The sequence below is a fragment of the Malaclemys terrapin genome, chromosome 2, assembly GCF_027887155.1.
Source record: "Malaclemys terrapin pileata isolate rMalTer1 chromosome 2, rMalTer1.hap1, whole genome shotgun sequence".
NCBI lineage: Eukaryota > Metazoa > Chordata > Testudines > Emydidae > Malaclemys > Malaclemys terrapin.
The window spans coordinates 285,386,960-285,404,309 of record NC_071506.1 but is presented as its reverse complement, the minus strand read 5'-3'; the positions used below and the strand labels follow the sequence as shown (position 1 = coordinate 285,404,309).

Genomic DNA, 17,350 nt, shown 5'->3' with positions numbered 1-17,350 from the left:
TTGGTGGGAAAAACTGACAGGTGGCCCAGTATTTTGGGATTGGCCACCCACAGCAATAACACATCCTGCAGTGGGGTGCGTTTAGATGGACCCTTATGCCTGTGTGGATCCCCCTGCAAGAGCAAGGCCTTGGTTTTAATTCAATACAAAACATAACAGAGAAGCTTTCTCCATCCCTGGCAGAAGAGCTGGTGAAACCCACCACCAGCCAGTCGGAGCAAGGATGGAGCATGGTCAGTTTTCAGACCAACCAACCTTGTGCCCTTGTTGTGGGCATGGCCAGATTTCTCACTAGTCTGTGCTGGCCCTAGGAGGCCCCTTGCGAGGCGTCATCATCACAGGGGTCTTAGCTGCCAGATAATTCTCCCTGAAGCAAACAGCATCAGCCGTCGTCTCCGGTCGATGCCATAGGACCTCATCCTTTTCCCCAGGGGGGAATATCTGGGAGAATTGTTCAAGTAAAATCATCTCTGCCTACCGGGCCTCCTGTTTTCATCTCAGGTCTGAGGGTGATCAGACATGGCCGTCTTCCCGGAGGATCCCATCCTTCTGGAAACATAGCCAGAACGTCTCTTCCCCCATGTCCAGAGCGTTAATGGCTGCTTTGACTTGCATGTAATCTCAAGCAGTAACATGGTCTAAAGCGTGATAAGCCATTTGCACCAGCCCGGTTAGGTACGGGGCCAGCAAACCTGCCCATTGGTTCGACGGGCCACCAGGCTGCTGTGACACCCTGCTGAGGTTTCAGGGAAGGCCATCAGGCCCTATCTTTGTAAGCCTGATGGGAAGGGGGGTCGCTTCCAGATTGAGGCTCATTGGTCCTGCTGTAGGGGGCAGCCATAGCATGGTGACCACCTGTTGTACTAGCTGCTGCTGTTGGGTTGTTAGATCATGGATTAACTGCTGCTGCTTTTCCATTCAAACCTTTCTCTGATGAAAAATTGCCTGGTTTTTAACCTGAAAGTGTACACAAAAGGCTTCCTTTTTTCCTGAACTTGTTCAGGGTTGTTGTTTTTTTTTGTCCAAACTGCAAATTTCATGTTTTGCTTTTCTCCTTTTTTGCCATGAAATGTCAGAAATCAAATAAGTTCTCAGGTTGGGACTCCCACCCTGCCCCCCTGCGTTTTTTTATTCTTTCTTTTGCCACATACTCACATCCCCAACTCTAGCCAGAGGAAAAAGGAGACCACGTGTCTCTGCCGTGCTGTAGCTTTTCCAGAGTTGGAAAGTTTTGAAAAGTCACGGATGAGCAAAGTGAAAAGTGGAGAAAACCCAAAGCCTAGCCATTATTACACACAATAGCAAGAAGGAAAAAAGGGAGAAAACAGCAAATCTCCTTTTTTTAAAATAGTATGTGAAGATTTTTAGAAAAAATAAAAGTTGTTCCATTTTGAATCCTGACAAACGGCAACAACTTTGAAATTTTTTTCTACTTTTTGACAGCTCTTATAAGAATGAAAATCATTGACAGAATCAGTCCCATCCGGTTTGCCAGTGCTGGATATGAACCTGCAAGTGGATGAAGCCAACTGCTTATTACTGATAACTTCTTACTCCAGAACATCTTGCTGTCCCCAAAGCGCAGGACCTTACGTGACATACTCTGAGACTTTAAATCCTGGTTATATACATATTGGTGTGTACTCCTAGCTACTTCATCATCAGTAAGATCTGTGTGTGTGAATGTCTTTTCCTTTTCTGTTAATAGCAAGGGTTAAATCCAACTGTGATGGTGCACCCCATCATGCTTTATGGAAATCTGCTTATGAATGTATATATGACATAACTAGAATATGCTTTATGCTACATATGCCATGTAACATCTCTCTGCAAAGGTTATGATCCACTGAATCTATTCATCCTATTTGTAGGCACGTATCATTGTTGTATTCGAAGTTATGAATATTGGCTGTGTACTGGTTTGATTTGAAGTAGCCTCAGTAAGGCATTTGGTCAGCTTCTTTAGAAAGGGATTTGCAAGTTAAGTGCCCAATCAAGAAACACTTAACAGACAATGGGACCTTGGAAGATTCCAATCCACATAAGAAGTCTACCTGGGGACGTTCAAGGTAGCATGTGAGCAATGGCTGCCACCTGTAAAGTTCTGAGTCATGCATGGACATGTGACTTGCCCATGTGACTCCAAAATTCCATTTTGCAGATGGATTCTGCATAGGAGAGAGGAAGGGGTCTCTACTCACAAGAGAAAGTCTATATACAGCCCTGGGAGACCCCTCCATTTTGTCTTCAGCTGGGTCAAGAGGCAGCCTCTCCACCCCCATAGGATACCTGAAAGAAACTGGCACAAAGGACAGTAACTACAGGGGGTGTGAGTGATTGCTGGACCCAGACTAGAAGGAGGCTAGCCTGTAAAAGAAGCTTATTGGAACATCTCTGAGGGTGAGATTTCATCTGTAATTACTTTCTTACTGTATTAGGTTTAGACTTGCGTGTTTTATTTTATTTTGCTTGGTAATTCACTTTGTTCTGTCTATTATTACCTGGAACCACTTAAATCCTAGTTTTTATATTTAATAAAATTACTTTTTACTTATTAATTAACATGGAGTATGTATTAATACCGGGGGGGGGGGGGGCAAACAGCTGTGCATATCTCTCTATCAGTGTTATAGAGGGCAAACAATTTATGAGTTTACCCTGTATAAAACGGATTTATTTGGGGTTTGGACCCCATTGGGAGCTGGGCATCTGAGTGTTGGAGACAGGAACACTTCTGTAAGCTGTTTTCAGTTAAGCCTGCAGCTTTTGGGGGGACATTGTTCAGACCTGGGTCTGGGTTTGTAGCAGGCTGGCGTGTCTGGCTCCAACCGGGCAGGGCACTGAAGTCCCAAGCTGCCAGGGAAAACGGGCTCAGAGGTAGTCTCAGCACATCAGTTGGCAGTCCTCAAGGGGGTTTCTGTGATCCAACCCATCACACCAATGTCCAGTCCTTTAAATGTAAATTTTTCCTTGGAGTTAAACTTCAATTTCACACAACTGCAACTTGGTCATTTCCTGATCTTCAAGTGTTTCATGTTGCATCCTTCACATTTTTAATGCCATTTTCGGTATTTAATTTCTTAGAATTAAAATAAAAACAATTACTCCCCACCCGTAAACTGCACAAGTGCAAGCCCTGTACAGCTTCACTCAGGGTCTCTGCACCAGACCCACACAGGCAGAGGTGGAAGGCTATGAGGGGGGAAGGCTAGGGCTGGGTGACGGGTGGGAGCCAGGTTTATGTAAATCCTGTGTTGCATTCTGGGGGTGCAGAGAGACTGAAAAATACCAAGCTCGCAAAATAAATCACTGTAGCTAAAACTAATAATAAATCGGTGGCCTCAATTTTTATCAGTAATGGGGGATTTTGTGTGCCCTGATTTCCATGTGCCCAATGTGAGCCATCTGAAAGGGTTCTGATTTTCAGAGGCAGGTTACTCAGCACTTAAAAAAACGTGGACCCCATCCACCTATTTAAATTTGGGCACCCAAACATGTCACCTCCTTGGGGGGAGCGTACTGTAACCCCCATTCCTCATCTGTCTATAATTGTGATCTTGCATATAAAGCAGACCATGTGAGGTATCAGGGGAAAGGCTATGACCTGCTGAAAGTCATTTCTCTATCCATATATGTATATCATTAATGCACATGAAGTTATGAGAATTGTGTTGTATGGCTGTCACTAAAACATGCGGTAAATGTGGAAATCAGCCAGATATTAGCTCCCCACAGGCAACAACAAGGAAAGTAACCAATGCCTGAGCGAAGTGTCAAACAACCCATAAACTGCCATTGTCCAGCAAGGGAGCTACAATTCAATGACTCACCTGCATGAGGCCACACCAAGGGAATTGCTCAACCTTGCCTGGAGACTCAGCAATGTCCCCCAGACATGCCTGGACTTGTGTTCTCCAAGCACCTGGGACTGAGGGTATAAAACAGAACACAGCAGGTGCATGCTTCTTCGCCTTTCTCCTGCCCCCACCGATGCTGCAAGCAACAACGACACTGAGAAGACTTAAGACTCCAACAGAGAAGACTGGCTCAGGTTTCAAGGGTGAAATCTGTGTACTATGAACTGCAATATCCAGTGGGGTGAGAAGAACTGGTTAATCTTGATGTTGCCCAGTCTAATAGGGTTGAGAGTTTAGACTGCGTGCTTATATTTTATTTTATTTTGGTAACTAACTCTGACTTTTTGCCTGTCACTTATAGTCACTTAAAATCTATCTTTTGTAGTCAATAGATTTGTTTAACTGTTTATCTTTACCAGTGAGCTTGCATGAAGTGTAGTAAATCTGTTCAGGTTTACAAAGGTTGGTGTATATTCACTTTCCATTAATGAAGTGGTGAACCAGCTAATAAATCTGCACGGCTCCTCTTGCCTGGGGTACTGTGCTGGGAGCTGGGGGGATTTGGCGGGTGCCTTTCCCTGTGTGATTCATGAGTGGCTCTGGGAGCATTCATGCAATCTAGCTGGTGTGGGGCTCCACATGCGGTTGTGCTGAGTGATAACAGCACCTGGAGGGGTTTGCTGCTGATCACTAGCAAGGCATTGTGAGAGACAGCCCAGGCTGGAGAGCGTTCGGGGGGGCACAGCGGTCCCACAGTCCCAGGCTGCACCCTGGGGATCCCATCACACTCATATCACTAGTGGCTTTTGAAACATTCAGCCTGTGCCAATCTCATAAGAACATAACGTAAGAGCCTAAGAACGGCCACACTGGGCCATACCAATGCTCCATCTAACCCAGTATCCTGTCTTCTGACAATGGCCAACGCCAGGTGCCCAGAGGGAATGAACAAAACAGGGCAACTATCAAGTGATCCATCCCCTGTCGCCCATTCTCAGCTTCTGACAGTTGGAGGTTTAGGGACACCCAGAGCATGGGGTTGCATCCCTGACCATCCTGGCTAATAGCCATTGATGGACCTGTCCTCCAGGAACTGATCTAATTCTTTTTTGAACCCAGTTATACTTTTGGCCTTCACAATCATTTTCACAGGTTGACTGTGCATTGGGTAAAGAAGTACTTCCTGAAGTTTGCTTTAAACCTGCTGCCTGTTAGTTTAATTGGGTGACCCTTGTGTGACACTGTATGGAATCTGGGGGACACTTTAGGATATTCTGACTACCAATATTGTAAAATTGCAATGAGTTGTGCCAGATATGCCATGTAAGGTATCTGTGAAAATGTTATACTGTAATTTGCCAAGTATGATCATCTTTTTTATATATACTTGTATCACCTTTGTATTGTAAGTTATAGATATGCACGATATATCTGTATTTCCAAACTTGTGCTCTAAATCTGGGTGACACCCCCAGACAGATTGGCATTAGCACGCCCAGGCTGCTTGATGGCTCATCAAGGGACATCGGCTGTATAGTGAACCCATTGAAAGGGTCAGAGGCTACATCTTATGACTCAGCAAGGCATGCAGGGGCAGGCCTATGAACAGAACTCTAAGGTTTCCTTGCCATGTGCTGGGCAGCTTGTGTTAGAAACAAAGGAAGCACCGGCTGTGTGGCAAAAGACTATAAAAGGCAGCTGCATCCTCTCCATTTTGTCTTCATTCCTGCCTCTTACCTCTGGAGGAACTTTGCTACAAACTGAAGCTCTGAACAAAGGACTGAATGACCCATCCCAGCTGGGGATGTGTTCCAGGGGGACTTTCAAGCCAGTAAACTCACCAATACTGCTAGGAACCTATATATATATGGACTTTGAAGTATTTGTATGTATGTGACTGTTTTACCATTTAACAACTCTCTTCTTGTTCTTTCTTTTTTCTTTATAATAAACCTTTAGTTTCAGACACTAAAGGATTGGCTGCAGCGTGATATTTTGGGTAAGATCCAACCTAATACTGACCTGGCAACGTGGCTGGTTCAGAAGAACGTTTTATATATGTGAGCAGAGTTTTAAAATAACTTTTGACTGTACTGGCCCTAGGTGCTGATTGGGAGCCAGAGACTGGAATGCAATAAGGGGTGTGTGTAATTCCCTTTTTTGTGCTTCATGATAAACAGTGTGGGAATCAGAAGCACCGTTTGTGACTGGTTGGAGAGTTTAACTTCAGTGTTACCCACCAGTTTGGGGAGTGTCTGCTCTCCCTTTTGCAGCCTGCCCTGACCTTGGCATTTCCAGTGAGGGCAGCCCTAGGCACACCAGGTCACATTGGCGTAGTCGGCAGAATCCACAGACCCAGTTCATTTGGGTTTTGGCTCAGAACCCCCACACTCTTCCAAATTTAAAATGTTGATACCGAGAGTGTTAACCTTTAACATTAGGCACAATGAGTGATCCACAGGCGAGCCCTGAGAAACAGCATCTCCAGCATGAGAAAGAAAGGGCAGCTCTTCGAGGGCAAGAAAAGCGTTGTCCATACCTGATAGGGACAACGAAGCTCAAAGGCAGATGGGGCGGCTGGCTGCTATGGAGAAAGCTACCAAGGAATGCAGAAGGCTGGAACTGGCTGCTGAGGAAAGAGTTGCCAGACTTAAACCCCAAAGCAAAGTAATAAAAGAACAGCAAAAACTGGATCTTCCTGAAAGTCCAGATCCTCTCAGCAGCGAAGTTTGGGAGATAAACTGTCCGGGTTATAACAATGTTGGTATGTTGTTTAATAATGACATGACAAATATGCTTAATCAGGGTAATGTCATACCCAGTCCCAGAAAACGTATGACTGTCAATGCTCTGTATTATCTGTAACAACCAGGGAGATCTGTGAAGGAGGGGGGTCTGGCAGCGAGCAGTTTTCTGTGTTTAACCAAGTTAAAGCCCTAACTATGGGCAGAGTTGTGGTGAGTGACGTTTGTAAAAGTGAGCCTGAACCAAATAGAAATGTTTCGCTTAAAGTAGCTCAGGATGATGAGCCACTGTTTGTGGGAAACAGCAGTTTATCTGTTGAGGGAGAAACTGTTTCCAATTGTTTGCCCGTTGCAAATAGCAGTGTGCCTGCTGGAGAAGGGGAGTGTACTTCCAGTCCTTTGTCTGTAGAGCAGACAGAAGGTGCCTTTCCGCCTACGATGGGTGAGCATATCTCAGTTGTCCCAGAGGTGGTTCTGGACCCCAAGAAGGAATTGTTCCTAAGCTTGTGTGTGGGTAACCTGTATATTTCCAGTGAGGAAAGCTGCAGAGGGAAAGAGAGTGCCTCTAACCCTTTAACCATGGAGTTTAGCAGCTTGCCTGAAAGGAGGTTATATGAAAATCCTCTTGATGTTCCAGAGGTGATTCTGGATGTAAGTGAAAGTCAGAAGAAGTTTGTTGTGGCTCCACAGAGCAATGCTTCTGTAGAGCAGAAAAAAGATGGGTTGTTGTTTAGAAAGTTTCCTGAAGAGAAAAATCTTCATGGTAATTTTACAAGCAGTTTGCTGCAAATGATGGGTGTGATTTGATTGAGTTAACTCAGGGTGAATCACTGTATGGAGAAAGCAACAGTTCATTTTGGGAGACTTGTTTCAGTTCCTAACTGCTGGTCTTTCAGAGGTGTATGGATCCACTGACCTTGCTTTAGAAAGATCCACTCTGGATGGCCTAGAGAAGGTGAAAATGGCTAGGGAAGTTGAACAGCCTCTTGGGGAGACAATGTTGTTGGAACATCAGTGTCTCCAGGCTGATCCTTTAAGTAAGCAGTCTGTGATTCAGGTTCTGAGGAAAGATTTGGTTACTGTTTTTTCAGAGCAGAACAGCCTTATGACTGACCTCTCAAGGATGCAGGGAAGAGCAGGCAGACTCTCCTCTCTAGACACTTTGGATATGTTTGTTAGCTCTTTAAAACAGAGTCCAGTCTCTAAGCGGCTGCTGCTGGTGGTGGTATATCCAAAAGCATGCACGCATGACAGTGTCTGTGTAGAGCAGGGGTGGGAACCTATGGCCCGCGGACTGGATCTAGCCCCTTGCTTAAATGCATCCGGCCTGGGCCCTGGCCCTGCTCCCCGGCAGGAGCGCCGAGCAGAGCTGGCCAAGCCCCTGCGCCCTGACCCCACTCCCCATCAGGAGAGGCGGCCGGAGCAGGGCAAACCCCCATGCCCGGACCCTGCACCCTGGCAGAGCGCCGTCAGGGTGGAGCTGGGCAAGCTCTTGTGACCCGAACCTGCTCCTTGGCAGGAGGGGGGGGACTGCAGGCAGAGGAGGTGGGGAAGGGGCCTGTCATAGGTTTCACCCCCATTCTGAACTTTAGGGTACAGATGTGGGGACCTGCATGAGAACCCCTAAGCTTAATTACCAGCTTAGATCAGTATGCTGCCACCACCAAATCGTTTAAACAACCGTTTGAGTCATTTGGGAACTCTTGCCTTCCCTCCCCCAAAATATCTCCCTCACAAATAGTATAACCCTTCCCTGGGTAGCCTTGAGAGACTTCTCCACCAATTTCCTGGTGAACACCGATCCAAACCCCTTGGATCTTAAAACAAGGAAAAAATCAATCAGGTTTTAAAGAAAAGACTTTTAATTAAAGAAAAAGGGTGAAAGGAATACCTCTATGAGATTAGCATGCAAGCTAGTCTCACAAACAACAGATTCAAAAACACAGAGGATTTTCCTCTGGGCAAAAACCTTAGTTACACAAAAGAAAAACCCAGTTTAATTCCCCCTCTATTGCAAAACAGAAAAGGAAATAAACATAAGCTAATTTATTCCTTCTCTAATACTCACTACCCTGGTTGATTCCTGGATCTTTTCACTCCGGCACAGAACTTAATGAAGAGAACAAAGGAAAAACTTCCCTCCTTCCTCTTGAAAAATCTTGTCCCCCCATTGGTTCCTCTGGTCAGGTGTCAGCTAGGCTAGGTGAACTTCTTAACCCTTTACAGGTAAGAGCGGCATTAACCCTTAACTGTCTGTTTATGACAGGGCCCCACAAAACTGTACTCCCCCTCTGTGGGGGGAGACTGCTCCCCTGTCGTTGCTCACGCACCAGAAAGCCAGGGCCCACCCAGTTTTCCTAGCCTTGCTTTTTATTTGTGTGTGGCCCTGTGACAATGCGGTTCTGGCGGAACCCAACTGAGAGTGCCAACTCAGGACAAATTGCTAAAACAGGGCAGTTACAGCCCAAGGCTGGGGTTTTTCCACCTCTAAGGCAAACCAAACCAGCCAGACTAGGAGGACTTCGGTCTCATCCCACTGGCTAACCGCAAGTCTCACAAGCAATCTCCTTAGACGCTCCAGTTTCCCAGTATTACCACCAGTGCCACTTGTTATGGGGACAAATGGTTATGAAAACCAATACCCCAGTAAAAGAAAAAGGTTCTCCTGATCCCAAAGGACCAAGCCCCAGACCCAGGTCAATATACAAGTCAGATCTTACCCACAAATCACGCTGCTGCCAATCCTTTAGAATCTAAAATCTAAAGGTTTATTCATAAAAGGAAAAAGTTAGAGATGAGAGTTAGAATGGTTAAATGGAATCAATTACATATAATAATGGCAAAGTTCTTGGTTCAGGCTTGCAGCAGCAATGGAATAAACTGCAGGTTCAAATCAAGTCTCTGGAATACATCCCCAGCCGGGATGGGTCATTCAGTCCTTTGTTCAGAGTTTCAGTTGGTAGCAAAGTTCCTCCAGAGGTAGGAAACAGGATTGAAGACAAGATGGAGATGAGGCATCAGCCTTATATAAAAAGAAGAACAGGAGTACTTGTGGCACCTTAGAGACTAACAAATTTATTAGAGCATAAGCTTTCGTGTTTATGCTCTAATAAATTTGTTAGTCTCTAAGGTGCCACAAGTACTCCTGTTCTTCTTTTTGCAGATACAGACTAACACGGCTGCTATTCTGAAACCAGACTTATATAGTCTTTTCCAGGTGTAAGAACACCTCTTTGTTCTTACTGTGGAAAATTACAGCAAAATGGAGTCTGGAGTCACATGGGGCAGTCCCTGCATACTTTGCTGAGTTACAAGGCGTATCTGCCTTCTCTCAATGGGTCCATTGTATAGCTGATGGTCCTTAATGGGCCATCAAGGAGGCTAGGCAGAGCTAATCTCAGCTTGTCTGGGATGTCACCCAGAAGCATAGCATAAGTTTGCCATACAGACAGTATAGAGCCAATATTCATAACTTCAACTACAAAACTGATACACACATATAGACAGCATAATCATAACCAGTAAACCATAACCTTGTCCTAGACACCCCATTTGACCCCCTTTATACAAGATTTGGGTGCCACTACAGGACCTTGGTTGCAACAATGATCTATACGGTCCCAGTTTATGTCAATAACGTCACAGGCCCCCGCTTGATTTTTAATGTGGGTCAATGGCATGTGATAGAAAAAGTTCCTCACCTCTGGTGTAGAGGCTCATAGCGCAGAGGGGCTGTGGTTGGTGGACAGACCTGTAAGCGGGAAGGTTCAGATTTCAGCCTTCTAGGAGAAGAGGAGTGGGGGAGGACCCAATGCTGCTGATGGGAATAGTGTCCAGCCTTGGAAATAGTAGCAGATGACAATTTGAAAGCTAGGGTCTGGACTGACGCAAATTACCTGGCTGACGAGGGAGGGGGAATATTTGCCCATAGCCGTTAGCAGAGAGGACACACCTGGCCAGCCGAGGGATTTAATGAAACAAGAGGCATGGAATAATCAAGATACTTATAAATGAGGCTACGTTTTGGTCACAGGTATTTTTAATAAAAGTCATGGGCAAGTCATGGGCAGTAAACAAAAATTCATGGTCCGTGCCCTGTCCATGACTTTTACTATATACCCCTGACTAAAACTTGTATGGGGGCAGCCCTGGGGGTGCCGTGGGCACTTGTGTGGGGAGCATGGCCCAGGGGGCACAGATCGGGGGACACCATGGGTGCAGGGGGGGCACGGCCCTGGGGAGGGCACAGGTGCTCAGGGGGTGTAGACTGGGGGATGCCATGGTTGCTCAGGGGGGTTGTGGCCTGGGGGGGGCGCCACGGGTACTGGGGAAGCCAGGCTGGAGGGGGTGCCGCAGGTGCCCGGGGGTGTGTGTTGTGACCCGGGGGGGGCGCTGCGGGTGCTTGGGGTGGTGCAGTCTGGGGGGAGCGCCGCGGGTGCTTGGAGTGGGGGTTGGCGGGAGTGGGGCAGGTTCCCTACCCAGCTCCTGGGACGTGGCGACCTCCAGCTCCTAGCTCCATGTGCTGCCTCTGCTTCTCCCCAAGCCCTGGTTCTGGGAACCATGGCCAATGGGAGCTACAGAGGCGGTGCCTGCGGGCGGAGGCAGCAGGTGGAGCTAGAAGAAGGGAAGTTCCTGTCACCCTTCCGGGGAGGCCCCCCCCCGGTAAGCACCACCTCGCACCCCAGTCCTGAGCCCCCTCCCGACACCCAAACTCCTGCAGCTGGGGGCGCCTGAGACTGCCCCAGCAGTGGCCAGTGCGACTGGCCCATGGGCTTCCTGAACTGCTCAGGTGGCTTCCGAGCTATTTGCACGGGCTGCTGCAGAAGTCACGGAGGTCGTGGAAAGTCACAGAATCTGGGACTTCCGTGACCTCTGTGACAAACATGGAGCCTTAGTTATAAGTAGTGGGTTGTGGGTTTGGGGTTTTGTTGGGAGAGGGTTTCTTCCGCTTTTTGTTTTTCATTCTCACTCAGTCTCTGCTGTGCATAGGGTGACCAGATGTCCCGATTTTATAGGGACAGTCCCAATTTTGGGGTCTTTTTCTTATATAGGCTTCTATTACCCCCCCCCCCCCGTCCCAATTTTTCACACTTGCTGTCTGGTCAGCCTAGCTGTGCGCATGCACACAGTTCTAGGGAAAAAGAACAGGAGTACTTGTGGCACCTTAGAGACTAACACATTTATTAGAGCATAAGCTTTCGTGGGCTACTGCCCACTTCTTCAGATGCATCCAAAAGCTTATGCTCTAATAAATGTGTTAGTCTCTAAGGTGCCACAAGTACTCCTGTTCTTTTTGCGGATACAGACTAACACGGCTGCTACTCTGAAACAGTTCTAGGGGGAACTGAACAAAGCCTTTAAAAAAAAACTTCCTTTGGCCCCTGAGCTGTCAGAACTGTGTTTATAAACAGTGATTAACGGGTGATTACAATAAGAAAGGGCTGTTTGGATGTTTCCTAAAGTTAAATGATTTGTTCCAAGCTTGTGAACTGCAAAAAGTGAGTGGCATAAATGATAGAAAGTAATTGAAGATTTTTCTATAATTGTTTCAATTGTTGGATTCAAGAGGTGGTAACAAAGTTACTAATGTCTTTGAGAAGGTAACTGATTTTTTAGACAAAGGAAATGCAGTAGGTCTAATATCTTGCTGTCAATAAGGCATTTGATACAGTTCCACATGAGAAATTATTAGTTAAATTGGAGAAGATGGGGATTAATGTGAGAATTGAAAAGTGGATAAAGAACTGGTTAAAGGGGAGACTACAAAGGCTCACACTGAAAGGTGAACTGTCAGGCAAGAGGGAGCCGGTTACTACTAGTGGAGTTCCTCAGGGTCAGTCTTGGGACCAATCTTATAAAACATTTTTATGACTGAGCTTGGCACAAAATGTGGGAGTGTGCTAATAAAATTTGCGGATGACACAAAATTAAGAGGTAGTGCCAATATGGAGGACCAGAATATCATACAAGAAGATGTGGATGGCCTTGTAAACTGGAGTAATAGAAATGGGATGATATTTAATAGTGCAAAGTGCAAGGTCCTGTATTTAGGGACTAACCAGAAGAATTTTTGCTATAAGCTGGGAACTTGTCAGTTGAAAGTGACAGAGAGGAGAAGAAAGACCTGGGTGTATTTGTTGATCACAGGAGGATAACGATGAGCTGTCAGTGTGATGTGGCCATGAAAAAGGCTAACACAGTCCTGGGGTGCAGCATCACGTGAGGTATTTCCAGTTGAGACAGGGAAGTGTTAGTAAAAACAACGAGGAGTCCTTGTGACACCTTAGAGACGAACAAATTTACTTGGGCATAAGCTTTCGTGGGCTAAAATAAAATAAATGCCCAAATAAATTTGTTCGTCTCTAAGGTGCCACAAGGACTCCTAGTTGTTTTTGCTAATACAGACTAACGCGGCTACCCCCAGGGCCGACCTTACTGATACGCAAAGTATGCAACTGCGTGCTGCTCCAGCCCCTGCTCTGCCGCTTCCACATGGTCCCGCCCCTGCTCCACACCAGTCCCGCCTCTTCCTGCCCCTGCTGCACCCCAGCCCTGCCCCCACTCCACCCCTTCCCCAAAGCCCCTGCCTCTGATACGGCCCAACCCCACCCCCACTGCACCCCTTCCCCTGAGGACAGCATCAGGGGTTGGGCCTGCCCTGCACTCACCGGGTGGCAGGAAGTGGAGCGACTGGCCCCAACCCACTCCGCTCTGCCGGCTTGTGCTGGGAGGTGGTTTCCCCCCTGCCCTCGAAGCCTGCTCCTGCCACCCCCCTGCGGAGGCCTGCGGCCACCCCTCCCGGGAGGGGGGGCTGCGTAGGGCACCAAAATGGCTAGGGACGGCCCTGGCTACCCCTTTGGAAGTGTTCGTGCCATTAAACGAGGCACTGGTGAGACCTCCTCTGGAGTACTGTGTGCAGTTCTGGTCTCCCGTGCATAGGCACCGACTCCATGCGTGGGTGCTCTGCAACTCAAGCACCCACAGGGAAAAAAGTAGTGGGTGCGCAACACCCAGGAGCCAGAGCTTGAGTGTGGACTGTGAGGAGTTCTCTGCTGCTAACAACTTCTGCCCTTGGGGCAGGGAGTTTGTGTATAAACAGAGGCAGAGGGATTAAGATAACAAAGGGCTTGTCATTACAGTAAATGAAGGATCATTAGATGATCCTGAAAACATTGTTTTCAGAGTAGCAGCCGTGTTAGTCTGTATCCGCAAAAAGAAGAACAGGAGTACTTGTGGCACCTTAGAGACTAACAAATTTATTAGAGCATAAGCTTTTGTGGACTACAGCCCACTTCTTCTGAAAACATTGCCAGGCACTCCAGTTAAAAGTTAGGAAACAAAGGGTAGAAATAAATGGTCCATTTTCAGCATGGAGAGAAGTAAATAGTGGTGTCCCCTGAAGGGCTTGTACTGGTCTGGGACCAGGGCTGTTCAACATATTCATAAAGAATCTGCAAAAAGGAAGAATCAGTGAGGTGGCAAAGTTTGCAGATGATACAAAACTACTCAAGAGAGTGCAGTCCAAAACAGACTGCAAAGAGTTAGGTGACTGGGCAATAAAATGGCAGATGAAATTCAATGTCAAATGCAAAGTATTGCACATGGCAAATATAATCCCAACTAGCCATACAAAACGATGGTGCCTAAAGTAGTTGTTCCCCATCAAGAAAGAGATCTTGGAGTCACTTACAGTACTCTGCAAATTCAGGATGATATAGGCATAGTGAGAAGTATTCTTATGAACACATTCTCCAGCTTCAGAAGATTTAAAAATCATTCCAATCATCAATCGAACAGACTCAACTCAATAACGTAACTGTCCTTAACGTGCATCAAAACAATCCCAGGGAACTAGATGTAAAGAAGATTGCTGACGGTTTCATCCAGAAGGGACAGGGAGCTAGAATGCCTTTACACTGGGACGTTAGTGAAGACAGCTTGTGATTTCAATGGTTTGAATATACTGTAATTCAGGATAATGTAATTATGTCGTTCATAACAACTGAATCATTATTAAAATAGACACATTCAAGAACTAGAATTTGAAAGACGTGTATAAAGATGCTGAAAATAGCCTCCGCCCAAAACTGGCAGAGTGCCCCCCCCACCTCTTCAAAAGCACCCCCCGGCCAAACAAAACCCAGCACCTTTGTGTTCTGACTTTAGTGAGTGTATCTGAGCGAGCGAAGGGCTTGGTCCAGTGCAGCACCCAGCAACTGAGGCAAGTCAGGCCAATCTTCTGTGTCCTGTTGTTTCCCTTCTGTGAAATGGGAGCCCAGCCTTGCAGGCCACACAGCTCGCAAGGGGCATGACTGGGGGGTGACCCGTGGAGACCTCGATAACTGGGGGAAGAAAAAAGAAGAACAGGAGTACTTGTGGCACCTTAGAGACTAACACATTTATTAGAGCAGAAGCTTTCGTGGGCTACAGCCCACGAAGGAAGCAGCACCTGACAGATCCCCCGTCGCTGCGGGTCTCTACGCTCACACCGACCCCGCTGAGCCGGGTCCACCAGGGGCCGCGGTTCGAGTCCAGGCTCCCGCCCTAGAGCCTTGGGGCTGCGGGCTGGGCCCAGGGAGGCGAGTGGTCAGCGACTGGGGGCGGCCCTGACCCGGAGAGCGCTCGGCCGGCGCCGCGATCCCCCCGCCGCCAGGGGCCGCTGCCGCCCCGCCGCTCCCGGGCCCCGGCAGCCAGGCCGCGGCTCCCCCCGGCGCTCGCTCTGCTCCGCTCCGCCCGGCAGCGGGGCCGGGACCTGCCCGTGGCGAGGCGAGGCGAGGCGAGGCGGCGCCGGGACTCTGCCCAGCCCGGAGCGGGAGCGGAGCTCGGCCGGGCCGGGCCGGGCCCGCTGGAGAAGCCCCGCCCGGGGGGGCCATGGCCGAGCGGGCCGCTGCCCAGGTAAGGGCCCGGCGCTGGGGCGGGGGAGCCTCGGGCCCCGGGACAAGGCGATCCCCGCCCGGCCTGGGCCCCGGGAGCCGGGCCGCGGGGAGCGCGGGGCTGCCCGGCCGGGCGGGGGGGCTGAGCAGCGCGGGGCAGGCGAGCCAGGGGTTTGCAGGAAGGGGGCCAGGCTGCTTGGCGCGGCAAACACCCCGCTCTTTGTGCCTTAGAAATACCAAACAGCCGGCTGGTCACCTGGGTCTCGCTCGCTTCTCGCCCCAAACCTGTCCAGAGTCTTCCCTGCCTGCTCTGTTTGTTGGGGGGGGGGGGGATTAAATCCGGGGCACGCAAGTGCAGAAGCCAAAATGTAAGCACCGAGTTTGCAAATCGTCGCCTTCTTGCATTGCAGGCAAACACGACAGCGCTGCTTTCTCCGGGTTACTTTGCCAGAAGCAGCAGCTGCCTTTTTCTCCAGGGCTCGTCTTGTGTGAGGGCCGGTAGGAAGGGGGATGTGTGGGAGCGCAGGAGATGCGGTCCACGTTATGCAAACCTCTGAGACCCCCCCTGAAACAGATTCGTGCGTTTTCCATCCTGCTAATGCTCCCTTTTACCACCCCCTGTTGAGCGGGGAAATGCTATCTTAGGGGTTTTACGACAGTGTCACACACACACACACACACACACTTAAATTAAATTAAATTAAATTAAATTAAAACGAACAGCTGTGAAAATATGCCAGGGAGATGTACAATTATTTCACTGATTTAAAAATAGAAAACAACAGGCAAACCAGCAGACTCCACATTGATATCTCGGAGGCTCACACTGTGGTCTAAGAAATCTACCCCCGTCCCTTGTCTGTCAGTAAGGAACTGACTTAAGCTACATGGATATAGGGCACTTTTATATTGAAGTCAAAGTGCCCTCATGTGGGGACTGCAGTTTCTTAACTGATTTAGTTAAATTGGTACATCGATCTCATGTAGACAAGGGCTGGAGGAGACTCTCCTAGGTTGGATCGAGACCTTAACTCTCTCAATTTCTATCCTTGCACCCAGGCTCGGGAATGGGACATGGAGTCCCTGCACTCGGCTCCTCTGCAACCCCACGTTGTCCCCAAGCGAAGGGCTGTGGGAGAAACCCAGCTGCAAACGGCAGAGATCTCCCTGTGGACTGTAGTGGCTGCCATTCAAGCCGTGGAGAGGAAGGTGGATTCCCATGCCACGCAGTTACTGAGTCTGGAGGGCAGAACAGGGACAGCAGAGAAGAAAATATCTGACACAGAGAAAGGAATGATGGAGTTTAGTAACCAACTGGCTGTGCTGGGATCTCTGATCCAGGAATATGGACTGATGCAGAGGAGGCTGGAGAACATGGAGAACCTGCTGAAGAACAGGAACTTCTGGATCCTGAGACTCCCCCCAGGCACAAAGGGAGAAGTCCCCAAAGTAAGAATATCCCAGCTGGTGCTTAGGGGGAGCTACAGTGTCTTGAAGTTGGATCAGATATTGAAAGGGGAATTGAAGAGAAATGATCCTCTCTTGTATCTTATGTGCTCTTTTATTTTAATATAATTTGTAGTGGGTGGGTTTCCTCCTCCACTCTCGCTAGCTGCTTCCATCCTTGCTTACCAAGTTATTTGGATTCTGTTCCATCACTGCTTCTCTGGGCAGTTTGATTTCTGTGGAGCTAAGAGGAATAAGAAGGGCTTTTACAAATTTATCCAAGGAGAAAGAAATTGATAAATGGTCAGGCAGATGTGCTGAATTGCTCTTTTAAATTTGTCTTTAATGAGAAAAATAAAACAAGGTGTTTGAGCAGTGAAGAGGCAAGGAAGGCCTTGATGGTGTAGCTGCTGATGTATATAAAACAGAT

General features: G+C 48.1%; 1 protein-coding gene and 1 long non-coding RNA gene across 2 annotated transcripts in view; one reads left to right on the top strand and one right to left on the bottom strand.

Moving 5' to 3' along the window:
* Positions 1–17,350, top strand: part of LOC128831355 (zinc finger protein 777-like) — a 32,492-nt gene that overhangs the window by 10,581 nt on the left and 4,561 nt on the right. Inside the window, exons 7-8 of the mRNA XM_054017666.1 lie at positions 15,255–15,496; positions 16,534–16,923. Of these exons, the coding sequence (XP_053873641.1) occupies positions 15,255–15,496; positions 16,534–16,923 (632 nt within the window). The remainder of the gene's footprint in view (positions 1–15,254; positions 15,497–16,533; positions 16,924–17,350) is intronic.
* On the bottom strand, positions 13,717–15,265 carry LOC128830978 (uncharacterized). The gene is made up of 3 exons (XR_008443720.1): positions 15,051–15,265; positions 14,749–14,943; positions 13,717–14,052 (listed from the first exon to the last, which is right to left on the bottom strand). It is a non-coding gene; the product is annotated as an uncharacterized LOC128830978 (long non-coding RNA).